The sequence below is a fragment of the Protopterus annectens genome, chromosome 9.part0 (genome assembly GCF_019279795.1).
Source record: "Protopterus annectens isolate FY-2018-M chromosome 9.part0, PAN1.0, whole genome shotgun sequence".
In the NCBI taxonomy this organism is placed as follows: domain Eukaryota; kingdom Metazoa; phylum Chordata; order Ceratodontiformes; family Protopteridae; genus Protopterus; species Protopterus annectens.
This window is the reverse complement of record NC_056743.1, coordinates 818,087,029-818,111,877: the sequence shown is the minus strand read 5'-3', so window position 1 is coordinate 818,111,877 and position 24,849 is coordinate 818,087,029. Positions and strand designations below refer to the sequence as shown.

The following is a 24,849-nucleotide window of genomic DNA, read 5'->3' as shown; positions in this document are numbered from 1 at the left end:
GGTCTTTTCGTTTCTTAGGAGTATGCATTGTCGGTTGTTCCGACGGCATTATATAATCAAAATTTTCGCCGAAAAAGTCTTCAGCGAACTCCGCCCGGAGCCTGAGAGTGCGCTTATTAAAGCGAGCACAGGCGGCACAGGCCGAGACGTCATGGTCTGGGCCAAGGCAAGGAAGGCAGTAAGAATGGAAATCCTTATGAGGTATTTGTTTACCACAAGACAAACAATTATTTACTTTTTCAGTAATTTCTGACATCGGCTGAGGCAAGAAAAGGTCCCCAACGGGGTACTTAGCTTTTTTTGATGACTTCGGTTTCGAAGAATACAGGAGCTGACCGACCGGCACTTGCGAACTGCTTCTGCTTCGGGCACCGCGCGGCAAGAAAGACTGAAGAAGATGGCGTCGGCTGATGCTTATATACTCCAGCCGCTCTGATGTCGGAGAGAAATGCGACATCAGCCAACGTCGGACCCAGACTTTGGAATCCGGCCGACCGAGGGCTGCCTGAGGCAGGACAACCCATATGTTATGACTGCAGTTGCATTCTTGAAGGACATCCACCACCATAACAGATACAAGCATACAAAATCTGAAGGTAATGCTACTCAATGCTAGAAGTCTAAACCTAAAAATGCACTCTCTCGAGGCACTCCTAAAAATGGAGAACATCGATATCTGTGCAGTGACTGAGACCTGGTACAAGGCTCCAGAGAGCAACCCTGCAATACCAGGCTACAATTCTTACCACACTTTTCGGCCACAAAACCAAGACCGAAACACTAAAGGAGGAGGAGTGTCCATATTCACCAAGGATATTTACACCTCCAGGCTAGTTGCCCAACACAATGCATCTGAAATTCTTCAGGTGCAACTAACACTAGGTAAGACTGCAATCCAAATTGTAGCTTGCTACAGATTCCCCATCATATCTCAAGATTCTCACTACACCTTACTAAACATATTGGAAAATATTAAGATACAACCAAACACCCTAATACTGGGTGATTTCAACTAACCTGCCATTAAATTGGGAAAACTACTCGGGTACCAACTCCTTTTCCCAACAGTTCTTGGAATTAATAAATTCCAACGCCCTGGATCATCTAATCCATTTTCCCACCAGGGGCTCCAATATCCTAGACCTGGTCATTACCAACATGGGAGATAGATGATCCACACCAGTGGTCACCCCTCATTGGTCAGGTCTGATCATAAGCAACTCACCCTTGACATCCACATCCCACCCCCACCCCCCACCTCCCCAGTAAGGAAACCTCCTTAAAAAACTTCTCCAAAGCAAACTTCATGTTACTGAAGTCAGAAGTGAAACTTCACAACACCCATGCAGATGGGATCTGTAAGTTCGACTGCAGAATCCTACACTAAGGCACTGTACGAGCACATCCACTCGTGCATGAATCGTGCCATCCCAAATAGAACCAAGATGCTCTTCTCCAAAAAAAGGAAGCCAATCTGGTGGTCCCCTGCTATAAACAAACTATATAACAGAAGGAAGAAACTGTTGCAGAAAACAGGAAAATCCCAGGACGCAAAAAAACCCCTCACCAGCCACTGTCCACAGCCTCTGTAATCTCTTTAAAAAAGCTTATCAAGTACAGGAGACCAAGTACAGTTGCGTACCCTTACTATAAATGTAGATGTTAGAGTGTATTCACTGTAGCAGTCATCACATTTGGGATATCTGCTTGCAGTAGCACTCAAGCCGGCCTGATTACCAAAGTCTTGGGGTCCTGAGTCGGTTGCCGTCTCATCTTCAGTGACATCAGGTAGTCAGGGGTATAAAGCATGCAGGCAATGCCACATCAGTATGTCAGGTGCCCCCTAACAGGAAGCAATTAAATATATATTACACACAAACACACACACAAGGTTATACCTCCAACAAAAAAGCAAATACACCAAAAAGCTTTTAAGCATAGTAAGGGAGCATAGAGGTACAGCCAAAAGAAGTCAGGGGGCTGGAGGGAGGGTAACCAGGACTGCAACAATGAATACACTCTAACATCTACATTTATGGTAAGTGTACACAACTGTACAATGTTCTTCGTGTTTCACTGTTGCAGTCATCACATTTGGGTAGATTCCCAAAGCTAAGGATGGGAGGAGGAATTTATGTAGCATTAGGACCAGCTATAAGGCCCTGAAAGACTGCAGTGGCAAAGCCAGCTCTGGATTTAAAGAAAATTGGCAAATGGTAATGCTTAGTGAAGGTATGAAGAGAACTCCAGGGAGTAGCTTCTAGGATGTTCGGTAGGGACACCCCTGAGAAAGGCTGTAGAGGTAGATGCAGCCCTGGTGGAATGGGGTCTAATCCCCTGTGGGATAGGTTTTCCACAGTGCTAAAAGCAGAAATGAAAGCAATGGCCTATCCATTTAGAAATGGTTTGCTCTGAAATAGCCTTCCCCTCTGCTCTTGCAGCAAATGCCACCAGCAGTTCAGATTTCCTTTGAGATTTAGTCCTGTCCAAGTAAAATATAAGTTGTCTGTGCACATCCAAAGGAGTGCAGTATCCACTCCCCTGTATTCTGTGGATTAGAAAAGAAGGCTGGCAAATGAATGGACTGATTAAGAGCCACACTGGATACCACCTTGGGCATGAAGGATGGATTGGTTCTGAGACACCCCCTGTCTGCATGAAAGATGATGAAAGGCTCCACTGCCATAAGGGTCTGTAAATTTAGACACCCTTCTTGCTGAAGTGATTGCTAAAAAAAAAAGCTGTTTTTAAGAAAGGAATTTTAACTCTGCACTTGCAGCTGGCTCAAAAGGAGGCATAGTGAGTTTTTCCAATACAAAGTTAAGGTCCCAGGCTGGAGTTGGGGCTCTTCTGGGTGGTCTTAAGTTTTTGGTCCCTCAGAGACACTGCTTGAGCAATGGGCGAGAAAAGAGGGGTGGTCCTGTGTTGTAATGAGCTGAAATGGCTGAGGCGTGAATTTTGATGGAGGAAAAGGAAAGGCCCTTGTAAATTGGGCACTGCTGTGGCCATCCCTTGAGTTTGGTTCCAGGTACAGAATCTTTTCCATTTTTCAGCATAAGATTTTCTAGTACTAGGCCTCCTTGCCTCCAAAATGACATCCAACACTTGTTTACTGAGGGATGGTAACGGAGACATTAGGTAATTAGCCAGGCTGCCAGGTTTAGGGTTTGAAGCTGAGGGTGCAGAATCTGGCTCTCCTGCTGTGGGAGCAGGGTAGTGGTCTGAGGCAGGTGCCATGGGGCTAGCTGTGACACTGCGCAAGAGGGGGTTACCAGTGTTGGCGTGGCCAGTCTGGTGCAATCAGTATCATCCTTGGTTTGTCCTGTTTGATCTTTAGTAGTACTTTGGAGAGGTAGGGGAGGAAAGGCATAAATGGATAGATCTTTCCAGATGGACAGAGCATCCACTTTCCAAGCTTATTTCTGGGGAGTCCTTGTGCAGAATTTGTCCAATTGGTAGCTCTGGGGGGAGGCAAACCGGTCTATATCTAGGCTCCCCCATTTGTTTATCAACATGTTGAAAGTCTTTGGTTCCAGTTTCCAAACATGTGGGTACATTAGATTTCTGCTTAGTTCATCTGCCAGTGTATTTAGTTTTCCTGGCAGGAATTGAGCCTGTAGATGCACTTAGAAGCTCAAGGCTGTGTCCCAAAGAACCGTGGCTAGTCTGCAGAAGTAGAAGGAATGGGTACCCCCCTGCTTATGTACCAACATAACAGTGTTGTCTGTCCGCCTTTACCATTAATTGTCCTGGAAGAATGTGGTCCTTGAAGGCTGTCAGAGCATTCTGCACGGATAACATTTCTTTTTGATTGATATACAGGTGCATTTAACTTGGGTTCCATATGCCCTGAATGCACTTCCCTGCCAGGTGAGCCCTCCCCCCCCCCAATGCATAGTCTGAAGAGTCTGTTAGGGGTTGGGCGGCAGGGGGTAGAGTGAATGGTAGTTCCATGTTTTGGTGGCAGGCCTCTGCCCACCAAAGGAATTCTAACCGTAGGCAAGGTATGACAGGAATCATTGCTTCTAGATCCTGAGAATGTTGACACCATAGGCTTTTTAGATACCATTGTAACTTCCTCACATGCAGTCTTGCATATGGAATTAGTAGAATGCACGAGGCCATGAACCCCAAGGCTTGCAGTATTTGCCTTGCAGGTAGCAGGGTCTTTGTGTCCACTACTTTGAAGTAAGTTGTCAAAAGAATTTGTTTCTCTGGCGTGAGGAAAGCCATCTGGGAAGTTGTGTTCAAGCTTGCTCCCAGGAATATGATTTGTTGAAAGGGTACCAGCTGTCATTTCTTTTCGTTTATGGTGTACCCCAGACAAGTTAGCACCTTTTGTACAAATGCCAGATGAGTCAAAAGTATGGCCTGGCTTTCTGCCTGAATCAGACAATCGTCCAGGTATGGGTATATTTGAATATTTCTTTGCCTGCAAAATGCAATGACTGGAGCTAGGCACTTTGTGAAGACCCTGGGTGCAGTAGATATGCTAAAGCGCAGTGCAGAGAACTGATAGTGCATGCAACCTGCTTTGAAGCGTAGGTATCTTCTACAAGATTCCCTGATAGGGATGTGCAGGTAGGCTTCCTTTAAATCCAATGATGCCAACCAGGTATCTTTGCCTATCATAGAAATCAACTGGTGAAGAGTTAGCATCTTGAATTTTGTAATCACCAAAAAGGTGTTTAGGATAGAAAGGTCCAGGATAGGAAGCCATGAGTTTTCTTTTCTGGGTACTAGGAAAAGTCTTGAGTAGAAACCTTGTCCCTTTTCCTTTTCTGGTACAATCTGAATAGCCTCTAATCTTAAGAGGGAGTTTACTTGCTTTTGAGCCTCTGCCCACTGATTTGGGGGCAGAACTGGCCAAACGTTTGGAGTTGGTAAAGTGTGGAAGTGAAATCTGTATCCTCGGGAAACTGTTTAAAACCCATTTGTCCAGGGTAATGAGTTCCCAGTTTTTTGCTTGCAGAGCAATCTTTCCCCCTAAAGGAGCAGTCAGTTGAAAAGTGCTTGGAAGTTTTAAAGTTAAGTCACTGAGACAGCCTACCCCATAGGGGGGAGTCTTACTACTCCCCGATTTGGAAGTGTGAGCCCCCCACTGCTTAGTCCTGTGCGTACCCTGGGACTGAAGCCTGGTTGTTCTGCTGGTTCTGGGGTTGAACTGAGAAAGCCTGGAAGAGGCAGGAAAAGACCAATGCCTACTAAATCTTGGAGGCTAAACTTGTAAGAAATCTTTAATAGTTTGCATAGATTTAGTTTTTTCCTCCATCTTTTTAAGAACTTCTTCCTCTTTTTTGCCAAACAGGCGGTCCTGATTTAAGGGAGCATCCAGAAATTTAGTTTTATCATCTGGCAAAGATTGCTCCTTAAGCCAAGTATGCCTTCTAAGTACAGACCCGGTGACAGCAGCCTTGCAAGATGCCTCTAGTGAATGAAAACCACATTGCAAATATGTTTTCCAACCTGTTCAGCAGAATGCATTAAAACCTTTAAATCCTTACTTTTAGCACAATCAGGAATCAACAATTTTCTATTTAAGCAATCCAGTAATATGCTGCTGATACTTTAACATATGAAACTGGTAATTTAAGGCTCTGATGGCCAAGGTTGCAGAGGTGTATACCTTCTTGCCTCATCTATCCAAGGCCCTGGAATATCTATCAGAGGGGGTAGGATTTTTGGCAGTAGTAGCCTTAATGCTCTTGGGTCCCTGTGAAATGGTCTCAGGATCCGCAGTAGGATTTTTAAAAAGAAACTTGAGAATCAGGAACCCTGTAATATCCATCAGGTTTCCTGGGAGCAGGAGGTAGACAGGGGCCAAGCTAGATTCCGAAAAGTCACCATCAATAATGTCCAGCACAGGAGGGATAGCTAAAGGCCTGTGTTGGGGCAGGAGTAAGAAATCTGTAAGCCTCTTTTTAGAATCAGAGTAATCCTGGCTTTCCCAGTGAAAAATGCTCCCTAAGAGAATGCAAGGTTTCACCAAAAGACAAATCCTCTGGGGGAGAAGCAGGGGGAATACAGTCCTCTGCATCAGAATTCTCATAGGTGGATAAGGGTAAATCCTGGTCATCAGAGACAGAAATTTCAAAATTCTGGTCAGAAATTCAGTCCTAGGTCTGTTAAGAAGGTTGGCTTCCCCTGATTTAAATAATACGGTCTTCAGACATTCTTATTTGTTTTTAACACATATAGGCCTGACCATGTGGTCTGGTCGTCTGTTTCCTAGGCATGGTTCGAGTTTTAGGGTTTGAAGAAGAAGATGGCATTGGTTTAATATGCAAGACAGTAGGCCTGAATACACCCTCGGAAGCCGGTGCCTGAACAGCGGCTCTGGACCCATCCAAGGTAGGGACATCCACAGGTTCCACATTTGAAGCATCTCGCAGCATTCCGGACTCCGAATGGGTCTCAGTAAAGGCCTGCGAATATGAAGTAGCAGGTATCCGGGGCTGCGAAAGATCCTCACTGAGTACTGGCGAAGTGGCAACTAGCTTAGAAGTGGCGTCGTCGGCAAGTTTCGGACCTAGGCGGCCTCGTTATCATTGCATTTTTTCAGAATGTCGGTAGTCGGGTGGCTTACCGAAGACATCTGGATAACTGAACTGAGTACCAAAATATTTAGAAGCAAAAATATACAGAGGACGAATAGTTTGAGGTTTAAATAAGGTACAAAACCGACAAAGAGGTACGTCGCGGCCAGGGCCTAGGCAAGGAATACAGTACGAATGAAAATCTTTGTGAGGTATTTGCTTTCCACAAGAAATACAATTATTGACTTTTACTGACATCGGTTTAGAGCAAGAAAAAGTTTCCCCAACGGGGTACTTAGCTTTAGTTGAAGACTTTGGTTCTGAAACTCGAAAATGAAAATTGCAGGAGGCGGCCAACCGGCACTTGCGAACTGCTTCTGCTTCGGGCACTACACAGCAAGAAAGACTGATTTAATAGCGTCGGCGGCATACTTTATACCCCTGACTACCTGATGTCACGGAAGATGAGACAGCAACCGACGCAGGACCCAAGACTTTGATAATCAGGCCGAATGAGGGCTACTGCAAGCAGATAACCCAAATGTGATGGACTGCAACAGTGAAACACCACGAACATCCTGCATGTCACAAAACCAAATTTTGTCGGATCTAATTCAATGAAGTCGCCTTGTCTGCATAAACAAGCTCTGCAGTATGTTCCATGGTTTTGCATAAAAGGCTGGTGAAGCTGGTTTAAAATTTTCTCGGTTTACAAAAAGCACAAATAGTTCATGGCACTTCTGTGAAAGTTTTTGCAAACCACAAGAAAGCTAAACTTAAGGAGTTATTAAAAAGGCAGACAGTCTGTTCAATTCAAAATGATCACGTAGTTTGAAATAAGTACACCAGAATTAACAAGCAAAAGTAACTTACAGCATTTCTCTCTTCATCTCGCCGCCGCCTACCACCTCTGTAAGTATTTCTTCTGCAAAACAAATTTGCAAGTTCAAAATAAATTTAAACAGATGTCATTACCTAAACAATAATGCAGTGCAACAAAACTAACCAACATTATAAAAAATCTACTACCTGCCAATTCTCCAATCTGAAGACAAATACCCATTAACACCAGCAAGACAAAATTTGTGACAATGTAAGGCAGTGTTAGGACTGGGACAACAATGAAAGTGAAACACAAGAAACACTGGTTTTATTTATCAGTTATGTACTTTCAGTGTCAAATCCAGACTCTTAATACCATCTCAGAACAGAGCTTCACAGGCAAGTACAACACTAGCTGCCCTTGTGGGTCACTAAGCCTAGCTAACCTACCTTTTTGTGCTTGAAATAATACATCACCCATTTGGTTATAGATTGGCCTTAACCATCCCATGGCCGATAATTATATATTACCCAAACGACAATAAGTGGGATTATACCTCAGATAACATTTTTGAGGACCTATACATGGCATAAAACATTTAGGAGCAGTCTCTGTCCATCAGTAGCAAAGGGCAGTCTTGGGATAAATTTTGTTTCCCATCCACAGATGTAAGTTGTTCTTGAATACGACAGGACTGAACTGCGTTTTATATGGATGGGGAGTCTGTTACACAGCAGCGGTATCCTCTGCGAGACATACCAAGCCATCCAAATCATTGCAAAAGAGGCTTAGATCACTAGGTCATGTATTTCTGATGCCATTTGGCTTGCTGATGCACAGTAAATCTATCATTAATGGGTTGGAAAATGCCTTGTATGCCAGACACATGTCACTACTTGGCAATCTGCAGGGGACAGATTACAGCAACAGGTCTCTGAGTCGGTCCGTGTAGGATATGTTGCCTTGTATACTTTCAATAAGGTATCTCTGTGGATGTTCCACTTTGTTGCATATATTTGGACAGATGCATGTCAAAGGGAGCATTATATTTAATGACTTGACCTAATAAGGCATGAATAAAGTGGGACAATGATATAGTACAGTTGTGTACACTTACCATAAATGTAGATGTTAGAGTGTATTCACTGTTGCAGTCATTACATTTGGGTTATGTTTGCAGGTAGCCCTCAGTCTGCCTGATTAACAAAGTCTTGGGTCCTGAGTCGGTTGCTGTCCCTTCTTCCATGACGTCAGGTCGTCAGGGGTATAAAACATGCAGCCAATGCCATTACATCAGTTTTTCTTGCCCCAGATGTCAGGTGCTCCCCTAATGGGGAGCAATTAAATATAAAAGTACAATGATATACCTCCAACAAAAAAGCAAATACACCAAAAAGACTTTTAAGCATAGTAAAGGAAATTAGAGGTATAGCCAAAAGAAGTTAGGGGGCTGGAGGGAGGGTAACCAGTACTGCAACAGTGAATACACACGAACATCTACACTTTTGGTAAGTGTACACAACTGTACTATGTTCTTCGTGTTTCACTGTTGCAGTCATTACATTTGGGTAGATTCCCAAAGCTATGGTTGGGAGAAGGAATTTAGATAGCATTAGGACCAGCTATAAGGCCCTGCAAGACTGCAGTGGCAAAGCCAGCTCTGGATTTAGGGAAAATTGGCAAATGATAATGTTTGGTGAAAGTATGACAGAACCTCCAGGTAGCAGCTTCTAGGATGTCCCTGGTAGGGACGCCTCTGAGAAAGGCTGTAGAGGTAGATGCAGCCCTGGTGGAGTGAGGTCTGATCCCCTGGGGGATAGGTTTTCCATGGTGCTTATAGCAGAAATGAATGCGATGGCCTATCCATTTAGAAATGGTTTGCTTTGAAATAGTCTAGCCCTCTGCTCCTGCAGCAAATGCCACCAGCAGTTGTTCAGATTTCCTTTGAGGTTTAGTCCTGTCCAAGTAGAATCTAAGTTGTCTGTGCACATCTAAGGAATGCAGTATCCGTTCCCCTTTGTTCTGTGGATTAGGAAAGAAGGTTGGCAAATGAATAGACTGATTAAGAACTACACTGGATACCATCTTGGGCATGACGGATGGATTGGTTCTGAGGGACACCCTGTCCGCATGAAAGATGATGAAAGGCTCCACTGCCATAAGGGCCTATAATTCAGATACCCTTCTAACTGAAGTGATTGCTAAAAGGAAAGCGGTTTTCCAAGAAAGAAAGAAATTTTAAGTCTGCAGTAGCAGCTGGCTCGAAAGGAGGTAGAGTGAGTTTCTCCAAAACAAAGTTAAGGCCCCAGGCTGGGGTTGGAGCTCTCTTGGGTGGTCTCAAATTTTTGGCCACTCTGAGTAACTGCTTGAGCAGTGGATGAGAGAAGTGGGAGGTTCTGTGCTATAAATAAGCTGAAATGGCTGAGGCGTGGATTTTAATGGAAGAAAAAGACAGGCCCTTGTGAAGCATCTCAGTTTGGTATTGTAAAATCGGAGGTAAATGGGCGCTAATGTGCTCATCCCTTGAGATTGGTTCCAGGCACAGAATCTTTTCCATTTTTCAGCATAAGATTTTTTAGTACTAGGCCTCCTTGCCACTAAAATGATATCAATCACAGGTTTACTGAGGGATGAAAGAGGAGATATTATGTAATTAGCCAGGCTGCAAGGTTCAGTGTTAAAAGCAGAGGGTGCAGAATCTGGTTCTCCTGTTGAGACAACAGGGACACACTGTGCAGGAGGGGGTACCAGTGTTGGCATGTCCAGTCTGGAGCAATCAAAATCATCCTTGGTTTGTCTCGTTTGATTTTTAGTAGTACTTTGGAAAGCAGAGGCGGGGGGGGGGGGGGGCATAGTCTGTTTTTCCAGCTGAAGGACACAGCATCCACTTTCCAGGCGTGCTTGTGAGGAGTCCATGTGCAAAATTTGTCCAATTGGTAGTTCTGGGCAGAGGCAAACAGGTCTATATCTGGGCTCCCCCATTTGCTTGTCAGCATGTTGAAAATCGTTGGTTCCAGTTTCCACTTGTGTGGATCCATGAGGTTTCTGCTTAGTCCGTCTGCCAGTGTATTTAATTTTCCTGGCAGGAATTGAGCTTGTAGGTGCACATGGTAGCTCAAGGCTGTGTTCCACAATGCCATGGCTAGTCTGCAGAGGGGGTAAGAATGTGTACCCCCCCACACTTGTTTATGTCCCACATAGTGGTGGTGTCCGTATTTACCAGAAGTTGTCCTGGAAGAATGTGGTCCTTGAAAGCTGTCAGAGCATTCTGTACAGCTAACATTTCTTTTTGATTGATATGCAGGTGCATTTGACTTGGGTTCTATTTGCCCTGAATGCACTTTCCTGCCAGGTGAGCCCCTCATGCATAGTCTGATGTGTCTGTTAGGGTCTGGGCGAGGTAGTCCCTTGTTTTGGTGGAAGGCCTCTGCCCACCAAAGGAATTCTAGGCGTAGGCAAGTTACGATAGGAATCACTGTTTCCAGATCCTGAGAATGTTGACACCATAGGCTTTTTAGATACCACTGTAGTTTCCTCATATGCAGTCTTGCATATGGAATTAGAAGAAAGCAGGAGGCCATGAACCCCAAGGCTTGCAGTATTTGTCTTGCAGATAGCAGGGTTTTTTGAGCCACTTGTTTGAAGTAGGTTATCAAATTAATTTGATTCTCCGGAGTAAGGTAAGCCATCTGGGAAGTTGTATTCAAGCTTGCTCCCAAGAATATAATTTGCTGACAGGGTACCAGGTGTGATTTATTTTCGTTTATGGTGTACCCCAGACAAGTTAGAACCCTTTGTACAAAGGCCAGATGATTCATAAGTATTTCCTGGCTTTCTGCCTGAATTAGACAATCGTCCAGGTATGGGTATATTAGAATATTTATTTGCCTGCAAAATGCAATAACTGGAGCTAAGCACTTTGTGAATACCCTGGGCACAGTAGATAAGCCAAAGGGAAGTGCAAAGAACTGATAGTGCGTGCAGCCTGCTTTGAAGCGTAGGTATCTTCTGCATGATTCCCTGAATGGGATGTGCAGGTATGCTTCTTTTAAATCTAGCGTTGCCAACCAAGAATCTTTGCCTAGCATAGGAAGTAATTGGTGGAGTCAGCATCTTGAATTTTGGAATTTTGAAAAAGGTGTTTAGAGTACAAAGGTCCAGGACAGGATGCCATGAACTGTCTTTTCTGGGTACCAGGAAAAGTCTCGAGTAGAAACCTTGTCCCTTTTCCTCTTCTGGTACCAGTTTAATAGCACCCATGCTTAAGAGAGAAAGTACTTGTTTCTGGGCCTCTGCCCACTGATTTGGGGGTAGATCCGGCCACCTGCTTGGTGTTGGCAACGTGTGAAAGTGAAATATTGTATCCCTGGGACACTATTTAAAACCAATTTGTCCTGGGTAATGAGTTCCTAGTTCTTTGCATGAACAGCAATCTTTCCCCCCAAAGGGGCAGTCAGTTGATAAGTGCTTGGAAATTTTAAACGGAAATCAATGAGACAGTTTACCATAGGGGGAGTCATATTACTCTCAGATTTGGAAGTGGAGGCCCCCCCACTGCTTAGTCCTGTGTGTCCCCTGGGACTGAAACCTGGGGCTTTTGCTGTGTCTGGGTTTGGCTTGAGAAGACCTGGAAGGGGCTGGAAAGGACCAATTCTTAGAGGGTCAGTGCCTACTAAATCTAGGAGGCTGAACTTGTAAGAAATCTTTAAGTTTGCATAGATTTAGCTTGATCTTCCATGTTTTTAAGATTTTCCTCAGCCCTGTTGCCAAACAGGCGGTCCTGATTTAAGGGAACATCCAACAATTTAGCTTTAACATGATCAGGCAAGGATTGCTCCTTTAGCCAAGCATGCCTTCTGAGCACAGACCCAGTAACAGCAGCCATGCAAGAGGCCTCTAATGACTCAAAACCACATTGCAAAGCATGTTTTCCAACTTGTTCAGCAGAATGCATTAAATGAAATCCTGTAATTCTTTATTTTCCACAGAGTCAGGAATCATCATTTTCTGTTTAAGCAATCAAATAACATGTTACTGATACTTTAACATATGAAACTGGCAGTTTAAAGCCCTAAATGGCCAAGGTTGCTGAAGTGTAAACCTTCTTACCCCATCTATCCAGCACCCTGGAGAATCTATCAGAAGGGGTAGGATTGTTTGCAGTAGAAGCCTTTAATGCCCTTGGGCCCCTGTGAAATAGTCTCTGGATTCACAATAGGATTTTTAAAAAAGGAACTTGTGTGTCTCAGAGACCCTGTAGTATCTGTCAGGTTTTCGGGGAGCAGGAGGTAAGGAATCAGGGCCCAAACTATATTCCAAAAAAGCATTAATGTCTAGTACAGGAAGAATAGCTAAAGGCCTATGCTGAGGTAGGAGTAAGAAATCCCTAAGCCTCTTTTTTGAATCAGAAAAATTCTGGCTTTCCCAGTGGAAATGCTCCCTTAGAGTAAGCAATGTTTCCCCAAAAGAAAAACCCTCTGGAGGGGAAGCAGAGCGAATGGAGTCCTCTGCATCAGAATCCTCATAAGTAGACAAGGGCAAATCCAGATCATCAGAAGAAACAGAAAAAACAGAATCCTGGTCAGAAGATTCATAAACAACTTCAGTCCTAGGCCTCATAGAAAGGAGGGGTTGGCTACCCCTGTTCAGAGTTATTAAATCTTAAGCCATTCTTATTTGTTTTTTAGGCATAGAGGCCTGAGCATGTGGCCTGGGCTTCTTGTTTTTAGGCATGGTTCAAGATTTAGGCCTAAGTGAAGAAGAAGGTGTCTGTTTAATATGCAAGTCCGTAGGCCTGAATACACCCTCAGAAGCTGGTTCCTGCACAGCGGCTCCGGACCCATCCAAGGTAGAGACATCCACGGGTTCCATAGCAGAAGCATCTCGCTGCATACCGGATTCCGAATGGGTCTCAGTAGAGGCCTGCGAATCAGAAGTAACTGGTATCAGGGGTTGCGAAAGCGCCTCACTGAGTACCAGCGAACTGGCGACTTGCTTAGGAAAAGCGCTGTTGGCAGTTTTGGACCTCGGCAGCCTGTCTTTGTCTATCTTTGCGTTTTTTCGGAATCCCAGTAGTCGGATGGCTAACAGACAACATTTCTGGATAATTAAACCGGGAACTGAAATAATTAGAGGCGAAAATATACAGACGACGGACAGTGCGCTGATTAAATAAAGCACAAAACCGACAGCAAAGTACGTCGTGGTCAGGGCCTAGGCAAGGAATACAGTACGAATGAAAATCTTTGAGATATTTGCTTTCCACAAGTAATGCAATTAACTTTTACTGACATTGGTAAGAAGCAAGAAAAAGTTTCCCCAATGGGGTACTTAGCTTTAGTTGAAGACTTCGGTTCTGAAACTCGAAAATGAAAATTTCAGGAGTCGGCCGACCGGCACTTGCCAAATGCTTCTGCTTCGGGCACCGCACGGCAAGAAAGACTGACATAATGGCATCGGCTGCATGGTTTATACCCCTGACGGCCTGACGTCATGGAAGAAGGGACAGCAACCGACGCAGGACCCAAGACTTTGTTAATCAGGCCGACTGAGGGCTACCTGCAAGCAGATAACCCAAATGTAATGACTGCAACAGTGAAACACGAAGATCATCCCTAGTTCTAGATGCAATCCTTTTATTTATAAGCGGTGCAATATAGGACTTCCTTACAACAGACATGCTGGTTGAAAGTTAGTCCACTAAAGTTCCCAAATTCCAAACAAGTGGGTCAGCTCTTAAGGGGACACATTAATGTGGTATTTCCCTGAATAGATGACTTCCCAAAGGATGACATAATGCATTATTCAGCACTTAGTTTCATGCCATGATTTTGGCATAGTTATTTATTTTGGACAAAACGTTTTGCAGGACAGCCAAGTTAATTGGGGATTTAATGACTGCTTCTAGCTTGCAGTCACCTGCAAAGTTAGTCAGCCAGAGCCCTTTGATATTGACTTTTACTTAAGAAAAGCAGATGCCAAACAGAAGAGGTCCCAGCACAAAACCTTCAGGGACTCCACTGGTGACTGGTCTCTCTGTGGAGGTAACTTCCTCTACTCAGATTGCCCGAGTCCCATCTCTTAGCCAGTTGGCAATTCAATGAGTGACAGATGTGTATTCCCAATTTATTTAGCTTTTCTACTATGCCTGAATGAGGAACGGTGTCTAAAGCTTTGGCCAGGTGAAGGTATGTGTTAAGTACTATTTTGTCATCCACTTCTTTGGTGACCTTTTCAAAAAATCCACCAGGTTGAGTAATCATGTCCTGGCCATGACATATCCAAACTTAGAAGAGTCCAGTCTTTGGAGGTTCCTTGTTCTGATTAATTCCTTAAGTTTTTCCATGGCCGGATTTGTGTGTGTGGAATGTCCTCCCTTTATGCAGAGGGATGACTGTTGCTGTTCTCCATTTGCTTGGTAAAAAACCTGTATGGAGGCTGAGACTGAATAGTGCTATTAGGGGTGTGGCTAAATTGTGCTACATGCTATTTGAGACGCATCCAGGGATATTATCAGGACCCATCAATGCAGTATTTTGAGCATTTGATAGCACTTCTAGGACTTGGCTTTGTGCGATAGCTGTAGTTAAGCCAGTTTCAAGTGCATCTTCAAGGAAAGACAGAGGAAAGAAGGGTAATGTTAGAAGCCAGTAGGTTTGCTATAACTTCAGTCTCAGTATAGGTAACATCATTCACAATCAGCTCAGCACAATGCTGCGTTGTGCTTTTGAGATTGTGAACATAAAGAATGCCTTGTGATGGTCTTTGGCTTGGGCAGCTATTTTAGCTTTAAACTTTGCTTTGATGGATTTTATTAAGCACTGATTATTTCAGTGACAACGGAGCCAACATTCTTGGAATTACTCTTCTTAAATTTGGTCAAAATTTGTTTATTTTTACAATAAAAGCTTATTATGGCTGCACCATGTGGGTTTGTTGCTGGGTTTTCTCAGAAGCACAGCACTTCTCTTGCGCTCAGCTGGTCTAATACGCAACAAGCACATAAAAAAGTCGCACTCATCACAAGCTATATAAGCTACAATGATAGCAAGCAGAAGCAAAATTTCACTGCAAACCTACTAAAGCATTATTTTCTAGACGCTTAAAATGGAAAGGTGGCCAAACGAACTTACTACATTCTGTATGTAGTAATGTAATTAGAAGCACTAGGATCTTGTTTAAGGGTTCATAAGTCTATTCATCCAAGTGCTATATTCAAAAGGCATCCAAAGTAGTCTCTCAACTACATTTTCTCCATCATTTCTGATGAATCCTAAATCACTTTTGACTCATTCTACATTGATTTGGGCAACGAAGTTCAAGGCAAAACCCAATATGTAAAGTCGGAAAACAGTGAGACCTTAAATTTGCTCTCATACCTTCTGCCACTATACATGACACATTCTGTCCAACCCTCTCACTTGTCTACAAAATGAAAGGCACGCAACTTATATAATTATGCCTCTAATATCCATGTTTCAGACCACTCAGACCATTTTAATTGCATTACATGCTGCCAGCCAAAAACAACAAATGTGCAAACCAAACCTAGGATATTCCTTCTCTGTCTTTAATTTGGCTATTTTTCTATTCGACTCTCATGCACTGGGGCGCTCACACCTCTTCTTGGCATGCCATGATGCTGCAACTCTACATTACTTAATCATCCACAAACAGTACAATCTGAAAATCAAAGAATAAAATAAAAGGCATAGCACAGAGGGGCAGGCAAATATATACTTGACTATGGAGACCAAAATCAGATGCTGGATAGGGAGGCTGTATATTCCCATGAAGATGGCTGAAAGCAAATCACAAATCAAAGAGCAACTCCTCACAAACTGACATGGTAAATGCACCTTTTTGTACATCGTACACCAGGGATCCTAAATGGGTCTACAACTGGGAATAATCCCAAACAGTATTAAAAATTCTGAGGTGGCAGGACTCAAAGGATGGTAAAAAAAAAAAAAAATGCTCAGAAGGCAAAATCCCTAAACTACCGAATTACCAAGGACAACCTGAATTGTGTCCAATCAATAACACAACAAAAAGGTATTAACTAAAAATCTTAAATTTTGTCACTTCATCCCAACTGCTTACTGATCAAGCTCTTCTCAACTTGCTCACTCTCAAGCAGCTTCTGCACCCCCCCCCACCTCAAACAGGTGATGGTTTCTCTAGTCTCCATCAGAGAAATCACAACCACCCCATGTGCTCAATGAATGCCTGCAAGCCACCCCCAATCCCCAGAGAAGTAAACCCCTTCACTTCTTTCGCTCCCTTCCGGGTTTCCTTCAGTGTTTGTGCAGCCAAATAAAATGACAGTTATGTACTTGCACAAGCACTGGAGCTTTTCATCCTCATCCTTCTGATATGATGAATGGGTCAACAGGTAACTTTGTCTGTTCCATGCTGACAAAACAAGTGCTACAGCTTTGGACCGTTTTAATCGGTTTTCCTTCCCATTATGCACCTGTATGCGACACCATCTCAGATACGGTTTGCTGCCAAATCCAGAACGACCAAAGAATAAAAAATAGAAAGTACATACAGTCCTTCAGAATGACAATATGGAAGGGGGTTAGGGAAGAGATGTCCTACTGGATGGATGAGGACAAAAGGATAATACAGTAGTGTAATAACTTATCATAACTGTACATGTCCTACTGAATACTGTTGCAGTATTCCCGACAGGAGTTTGCCACTGCTAACATCCAGGCAGAGTACCAAAGCTTTACCTAGCCTAGTTTGTACATTTGATCTCAGCTATTATGCACTAGGATACATAGATGGATGTACAAGCGTGGATCCTCAGTCTATCACCAAGTCAGTGGCCAGAAGAATATTGAGTGGGGAAACTAGTCAGCTAGGAAGATTATAGCTAAAGTAAGAAACTCCCCTGTTCCCATGTAACAGAGCAGAAGTTAAAGCAAAGGGGAGAGAAATATTAAGGTTTAAGTCAGATAGAAAAGAGGAGATGGAAGGCGGGTTGGAATACTAGGGCATCGACTTATGTTAAGTTCTTAAACAACTGTACTATGTCCCAACTAAAACCACTCCTGCAGTACTCCTGAAATATGGCCAACTCCCAGTGCTGAAGGAGGAAAGAAAGGTGGTTGGCTACTAAGCAGAAGAGTTGTCCAGCAGCCTGGACAGAAATGACGGAGGAAGATTGCCCTGGACATGGAGAAAGCATCAATTATGTAGGGTTTGGTAAAGGTGCGCACAAGAGCACCAAGTGGCGGCCTTTAAGATGGACCTGGAGCCTATTCCTTTCTGAAACTGCCTTTAAGAAACCACTGCGCTAGTGGAATGTGCTTTAGGGCAGGAAGGCTAAGGGATCTAAGGCACAGGACTCTAAGGTAAACTTCTTCATGGCTCATGGGAATTCTGTTCTCCAAATGGAAACATGGGTTCAAATCCCCCTTCTGACAGATCATTTTCCCAGGAGGTTGGCATAATGGTCAAGATGTTTACCTTATAAACACAAGGTGCAGGGTTTGTTTCTCACGTGGGGTAGCTGGCTAGGCTTAAAATGGCCCACATAGGCAGTCAGCTTAGTACTAATCAATGAACCTATGGACCTATGAGTAGAAGAAAGAAATAGCCTTAGAAATCCAAGCTGCAATTGTTTGCTTGGAGACTTGGCTGGCCGAGCTTAGAACTCGAATATTATCTGCAGGTCAGTCTTTCTGAAGGATCTAGTTTTGCTTAGATAAAAGCTGAATTGCCTGTGAAATGTCCACAGAATCAAAGATCTCCCCCCCTTGTTCTGTGGATTGGGAAAGAAAGTAGAAGATTAATAGACTGACTGAGGAAGAGCTTGTGCATTACCTTACAACTGAAGGACAGATTAGTCCCAAGAGTCACCAAGTCCTTATTAAAAATGAGAAAAAAAGAATGGTCTTGAGATTCTATACCTCGAACTCTACTAGCAGAGGTGAAAGCCAAGAGGACAGATTTCAAAGTACATCATTTTAGAGAAATGGAAGATGCTGTTCAAGGGGAGGCAGTGTAAGTTTTCTAGTACAAAATTAATATCCCAGTGGTGAGACATGGGTTTCCATGGTGGGTTAAGATGCAGGACCCCCCTCCCCCACAATAGGAAAAGCTTGACCTTCGTCCTAGTCTTAAGGGGCGGGATAAGGAGGAAGCAGGCACTGACTGCAGGCAGGTGAGCTTTTACAGAAGTGTAGGCTAAACCTGATTAGAATAGTCTTCAGAAATATTGTAGTACAGCAGGAACTTGTGATAAAGAGTGGGTCCTGACTGTCTATGGTAACAGGAAAACCTTTCTCATTTATCAGTGCAAGATTTTCTAGTAGTGGTCTCATGGCTTCTCATTGGCTTGAGCAACCTCTACAGAGAAGAGATGACTGAGAAATTAAAATCCTAGCATCCACAGGGTCAAGTTGAGAACATGGAAGACTCGGGTGGAGCAGCAATCTTTTTTGGGGAGTTAGGTTTGGATGAAGAGGAATAATTTGTAATTTTTCTGTCTGGTGAAATAGAGGAACCAAAGCTGCCACGGCAGAAATGTCAGTAAAAGGAGTTTGGGTGTTTCTTTTTGTGCCTTGAGAGTAACTGTTGGAAGAAGAGGCAGAGGAGGAAAAGCAAAGAGGAAAGTATAGCTGCATAAAATTTTACCGTAACTACAGAAGTCTCTCACCACTGTTGCAGTATTCATAACATGAATGATTCCCCGCCTAAAGAGACCTGATGTCTGGCCAGTGTAACAAAGCCTTTTACTGCTTACAACTATGTGGTACGTCACACACGTTTCTTGCAAATGTAGGGCATAAAAGCAAGGTTTGCATCTATTATCCTCAGAACTAAATGACCTAGGAGGAACACCAGTCCAAGGAACAAGAGATAAACTGAATATCCAAAAGAAAAATAACCAAGGGGAAGGAGGGACAGAATAATGCAACAGTGAAGAGGACATCATTATTCTAAGATTTTTATACATGGTTTACTACTGGCAATTCAAATCTGCTTCAGTTGACCATTTAAAATGTCTACTCTAAATGGGGAATTCGGAAGGCCGAAAAGTAAACCAAAGTGAAAATGAACAAGTCGACAACCATGGTTTGATGTACTCGACATAGCAAGAGGTGATGCACTCACCTCCTGCTATGCATATTAATGTACCATTAAACTGTACAGTCAATGGTACATTAATTCTACTGTTTTGCAGGGGGGCTATGCCCTCTGCTCCCACATACCCTCTGCACATTAAATATACCAACTCCGAGATGGCACTTCATTGAGGAAATGGGCCAATTCCCAGTTCTTCACTGGACCGCGAACCTCCTGCACACAGTCAAACCCAAATGCTCAAATTAAACTACCTGTTCACTGTAGCGTAGTCGATAGAGTTGGGTTAGACATTCTGCAGACTTGAAAACTGCAAGTTGACAAAATGTCATCTGACAAATGCAGTTTCAAAGTTTTCAGTATAAATACAAACACACACGCACAAACATGAACACGCACACACAAAACAAAAAGTGTACCAGTGGCGGCTGGTGACTTCAATTCAAAGGGGGTGGCTGCAGGAGACAGATGAACAGGTGGGGTCAATGGGAAGGGATGCAGCCAACTATAAAGGGGAGGAGATATGCTCAAAACCACAAAAACTAACTTTAAATATGTTGTCTGGGTGCCAAACTGTCATTATGAGGGTATAAATCAAGACAAAATGAAGTGTAGAAGAAAAAAAAATATTTCAATGCACTGGCCGTATGACAGCTTACTTAATATCTAGATGGAAACAAAAAGGTTGTGAGGCATGAAAAAATAAATTACTTTTTAAAAAAACATTACTGGAATGCAAGTCAAAATCAAGTACAAGAAAAACAAGCAGCACTCAACTCAAACCACTTCTCCTTGCACTGCAGTTCTAATTATAATTTATATTCAGCTTTATTAAAGTACCAAGTAAAATGCAGAAAGTAGCAATCTCTGTGATACCCCCACTTGTAAAAATGTTTCTTATCAAAAAAACAACTTGCTGCCTGACAACAACTATCTACTTGTTTCATGGGGAAAACATGATCAAAGTAAAAAATGAAAAGCAAACAAGAAACCAGCTCAAGATACATTGCTTAAAGGATTACTGCACAGGTTATGGACGACAGATAGACATTCTGTTTAGTTTACAGGTAAAGCCTGCAAAGATGACTGCATGTCTCCAACAAATTAACGAGCTTCTTAAAATAATGTAATCCTGTCCTTTATTACAAATACTGTCATATGCATTTCAATACCCAAGGCTTATACGTTATATAGTTATGTAAATATTCTCTGCATGGCAACAGAAAGTCTTTCAATGTTGGAATGTTGGCAATTCTGTAACAGTATGCTTATTAAAGCTTACTTGCATCTTACAATCTCAAACGAGCTTACCTGATTGGTCATTAAAGCACTGCTACTTAAACAGAGAGCAACAGCCATTTACTGAATAATAATGAGCATAAATCAACAGTATAAAAATATGACAAACCAAGAACATTCTGCAAAATCAAGGACAGATGAAAGGCCACTGTAGTACTCGTGTCTACCCTGGATGGGTGGATACTCCAAACATTTACACTGCATACTTGCTCCTTGCCTTGTTTGGACACATCCAGAGTCACTACATGGGGGAGTGGGGTGCAACAAGTATGTCATAATTTGAAATGTGTCTGGCTGACTGATGGCCCTGACATGTCATACTTCTCAACCTCAGAGCAAGAAATCTGGACAAAACCACATAAAGAACTGGGACAAAGGCCCGAAAATAAGGACAATTTTTAAATATCGCTCTTATAAACTTAGAAAGATAACAGAATAGTAGGTCTTGCATTAGTATGAATTTTCTGAATGGTATGAAATCTGAAACTCAAATGTCTGTCATTATTTTCTAACTTCAGTCTAATGATTTGCCACTAATTTGCCAAAACCCTACAATTTTATGAAAAATGGACCAAAAATGTGATGCAAAAATATAAAATAACCGCACAACACAGCTGGGAATCTGTCAAAGAAGGGGCATTTTTTTAATATTAGTACTGCTAATTTGAGCAGCTGACAAATTAAAAGAATCTACATGCATTTCTGAAATAAATGTAATCTATAACTCTGATTATTACAGTTATTTATTAATTGTAAACCCTCCACATTTTCTTCCAAAATTGCTAATTTGAGGAGGGATTATTAGGGGAAGAGCAACATTTTGAGCACAAATCGGGGACAGTTAAGAGGTTTGGATATGCCTAATTCTATAAAGCAGTTTGCACGTACCTTTCAACCTTTTAATGCAGGAAATCTGGACAAGACCAAATATATTGGGGGAACATATAAACAGTACTATACTCTTGTATAAACTGAGACAGTTGACAGAACAGATCATCCTTTAGCATGCATTTTTCTGAAGGTTATGAAGTCTGAAATTCAGTGTCTGTCATTATTTAGTCACTTAATTCCTAAATGATTTGCCAGAAAACGACAAATTTTATGAGGAACAAACCAAAAAATAAGAAGCAAAAATCTATTCATAATGTGAAAATCTTGACAGTTGAAAGGTATAGTTCAGCTGGGGCTGTCAGTTTGCTGCCCTTCCCACTCACAAAATCATGGTCGAATGGAGCCTCCCACTGTGCAGCCATTCCAATGGACCATTACTTGGCTATTTCACCCCATTTACCATAAACACTAATGTGCATACTGTTTTACTTCTACGATGATTTGGACTTCATTTGGAAGTTTTACTTTGCAATTTACAGCACAAACATTAAGACATCTGCTAAACAAAGCAATGCAGTCTCACAATGAAAACAGACATGGCATTAAAACTTCTCTGAGACAGCATTGTAACTCACATTAAAAAAAAAATACATTTGGCTATTGGCAGATAAAGACTAACTTTGGGCTATTTTCAAATGATAGGCCCCTTGCACACAAAACATACATGTGTTCTGTGATGCAACTGCCTGATTGCATTAAATTATATTCCTTGTATAATAACGTACAATTAGAGGGTGCTTTAAATTTGTTAACATTTTTCCAGTAAACAATGAAACAAAATGCATGCACCAATGACAAAACTGCTCAATTGAGAACATTTCCATCATAAAACTCTACTCAAACTTCAACAATCCACCAGTATCAGTAAATAAGCACCACCTATGCAGAAGTAAGAGTCATCTAAATAATTCCACATTAACAAAATCTAACTAATGAAGAGGTTTCTGCTAGCAAACAACTTCATATTTCATTGTTTCATCTACAAATAAAGGGCCTGTTGCCCTTGACGAATAAATTGCCTAAATTACATTAAAAAAATGATAAGCTAGTAATATTGCAATAGGGAAAAGATGACAAATAACGGACAGGTTCATAGTTACTAGCAATCTTCACCATAAAGAACATTCTCAAGACAGCAGCATCCACCCGGTTTACAACACAGTACAATATCAGCAATGTATCTACATACTGTGGGAGTAGAACCCACAGCCTTCTGCACTGAAAGCAAGTACACTACCTGTTGTGCTATTAATGCAAGCAGTCTCAGAATAAGCAGCACTAAACTTCTCTTCCCCTGCAGCTCTCAGCTCCTTGTAAAATCTACTCGACACTCAGCTGTATCTCTCAACTTTGCAGCACAATCAATCTGGAAAAAGCCAAAATGTATTAGGGAGGGACACCTTTTAAACATTGTTTGTATAAACTTGGTAAGTTGCTAGAATAAAATGCTGTGCTACCACCATGCATTTCACTGCCAAGTCTTGAACCCAGGACCCTGTGCAAAACAGTCAGAGCAACATACCCCTATGCCAAATCAGCAATTTTGTGAAAGAGTAAGACCAACTTAAAAGGCTACCATTTAGTGAATTCAGTTCTCACCATAGCGGTCAACCTCTGAGCACAATACACCAGGACAAAGCCAGTCAATGGGGAACATAGCCCCTCAAACATATTCAGTGAAATCAGTTATCACCATAGCTCTTAACCTTAGCACAAAAAACTGGACGGAGCCAATAATGGGGGAATACAGTCCCACAAATAGGGACACATTTCAAATATTCATCTTATAAACTTAGAAAATTGCTAGAATAAAAAGTTTTGTGTTACTATGTACTTTCTGAAGAACATGAAGTTTAAAATTCCAATGACTGTCAATTTTATTTAACTTTTGTTAACCAGAAAAGTCTGACTTGAACAAAAGCCAATTTTCAGCAGAGGCCCAGGGAGAAATACTGCAGACACGTCTTTCTAACATGGGAGGATACCAGAGCAAACCCACGCAAACACAGGTAGGACATGCAGAGTCCACACAGAAGGAATCCCAGCCAAGAATCAAACCAGAAAAAGTCTAGCTGCGAAGCAACAATGCTACCACTGCACCATCAACTATTTAAGGAATTAAAAACTCAAACCTTAGACAGCACGAGGAACAGAACAGAAAAAAATACGAGGAAAAAATCTGCAAAAGTTTCACAAATGGTGGTGGGTAGGGAAGTCAGGCTCTTGTTACCTGCACCCAAGGAACAGGGTTCAAGCCTGAGGTATTCTCTAACCACCACCAGCAGGTATCCTGCCACCAGTATAAACCAAATGGGGCATTTCACATAAACAAACTACACATGAAAGTATCCTATCAAAAGTGTGAGACTCAATAATACAAGTTACAAAACATTAACTATAATTTTTACACAAATAGGTGTGAACTTTGAAAGTGCCCGTTACATATCTAAAGCATTTTTATAGGATTTTGCCCAACCAGTACTTCTAGGTATGGGATGCATACCTCCACACCTTAATTATTTATATATACCAACTCAGAGTCTGATATTTCTCGGGGAATACAACTATCCAAGATACTGCAATTTCACACTTGGCATATATTTTCCCATAATTGTACTTAAATTGTCTCAGGTCCAGGAATAATGAAATGAACCCAGTATTAAAGGTCCTTAGATATATAACTGAAGCCCCTCTCCCTGCAACACACACACACACACACACACACACACACACACACACATATATCCATATATGTTGGAGTTTTTTGTGTGATAAACTATTTGTTACGTGGGTTTAAGGAGCATGTATTCTGATGAGTGTTGACGCCACAGGTCAAAAACATGACTGCAGTTTCCAACAGTACAGGATAATTAATTTATTGCACAACTAGATTCTCATATATTCCATTTATCCTTTCTATATTTTGCTTACTATGGATTACTGTTTCTCATTTACTTTATTAGGATGTGGTAATTGCATAATTTGGTTAACAGGGCTTTATGTACATTCCATATATATATATTTTTTCAATTTTATTTTTAGAATTGCATTTTTCACAGGTGGTTGTATATTGTAAATCTGGGAAGCCTTTGTCTTTTATTTAATATTGCTAGTAATTCTGTAATACTGTTTTATTACTGCAATGATAGTTATGATAGTATCTGTCAGTTTAATGGTTTAATTATTAGTAAAAATAATTTT

The 24,849-nt window shown here is 42.0% G+C and overlaps 1 protein-coding gene across 1 annotated transcript in view; it reads right to left on the bottom strand.

Moving 5' to 3' along the window:
- The window catches only part of LARP4 (La ribonucleoprotein 4), a gene marked incomplete in the record, with an annotated part of 1,458,174 nt that overhangs the window by 403,158 nt on the left and 1,030,167 nt on the right, over positions 1 to 24,849 (bottom strand). The window contains 1 exon segment of the mRNA XM_044083476.1: positions 7,410 to 7,461. Within this exon segment, the coding sequence (XP_043939411.1) occupies positions 7,410 to 7,461 (52 nt within the window).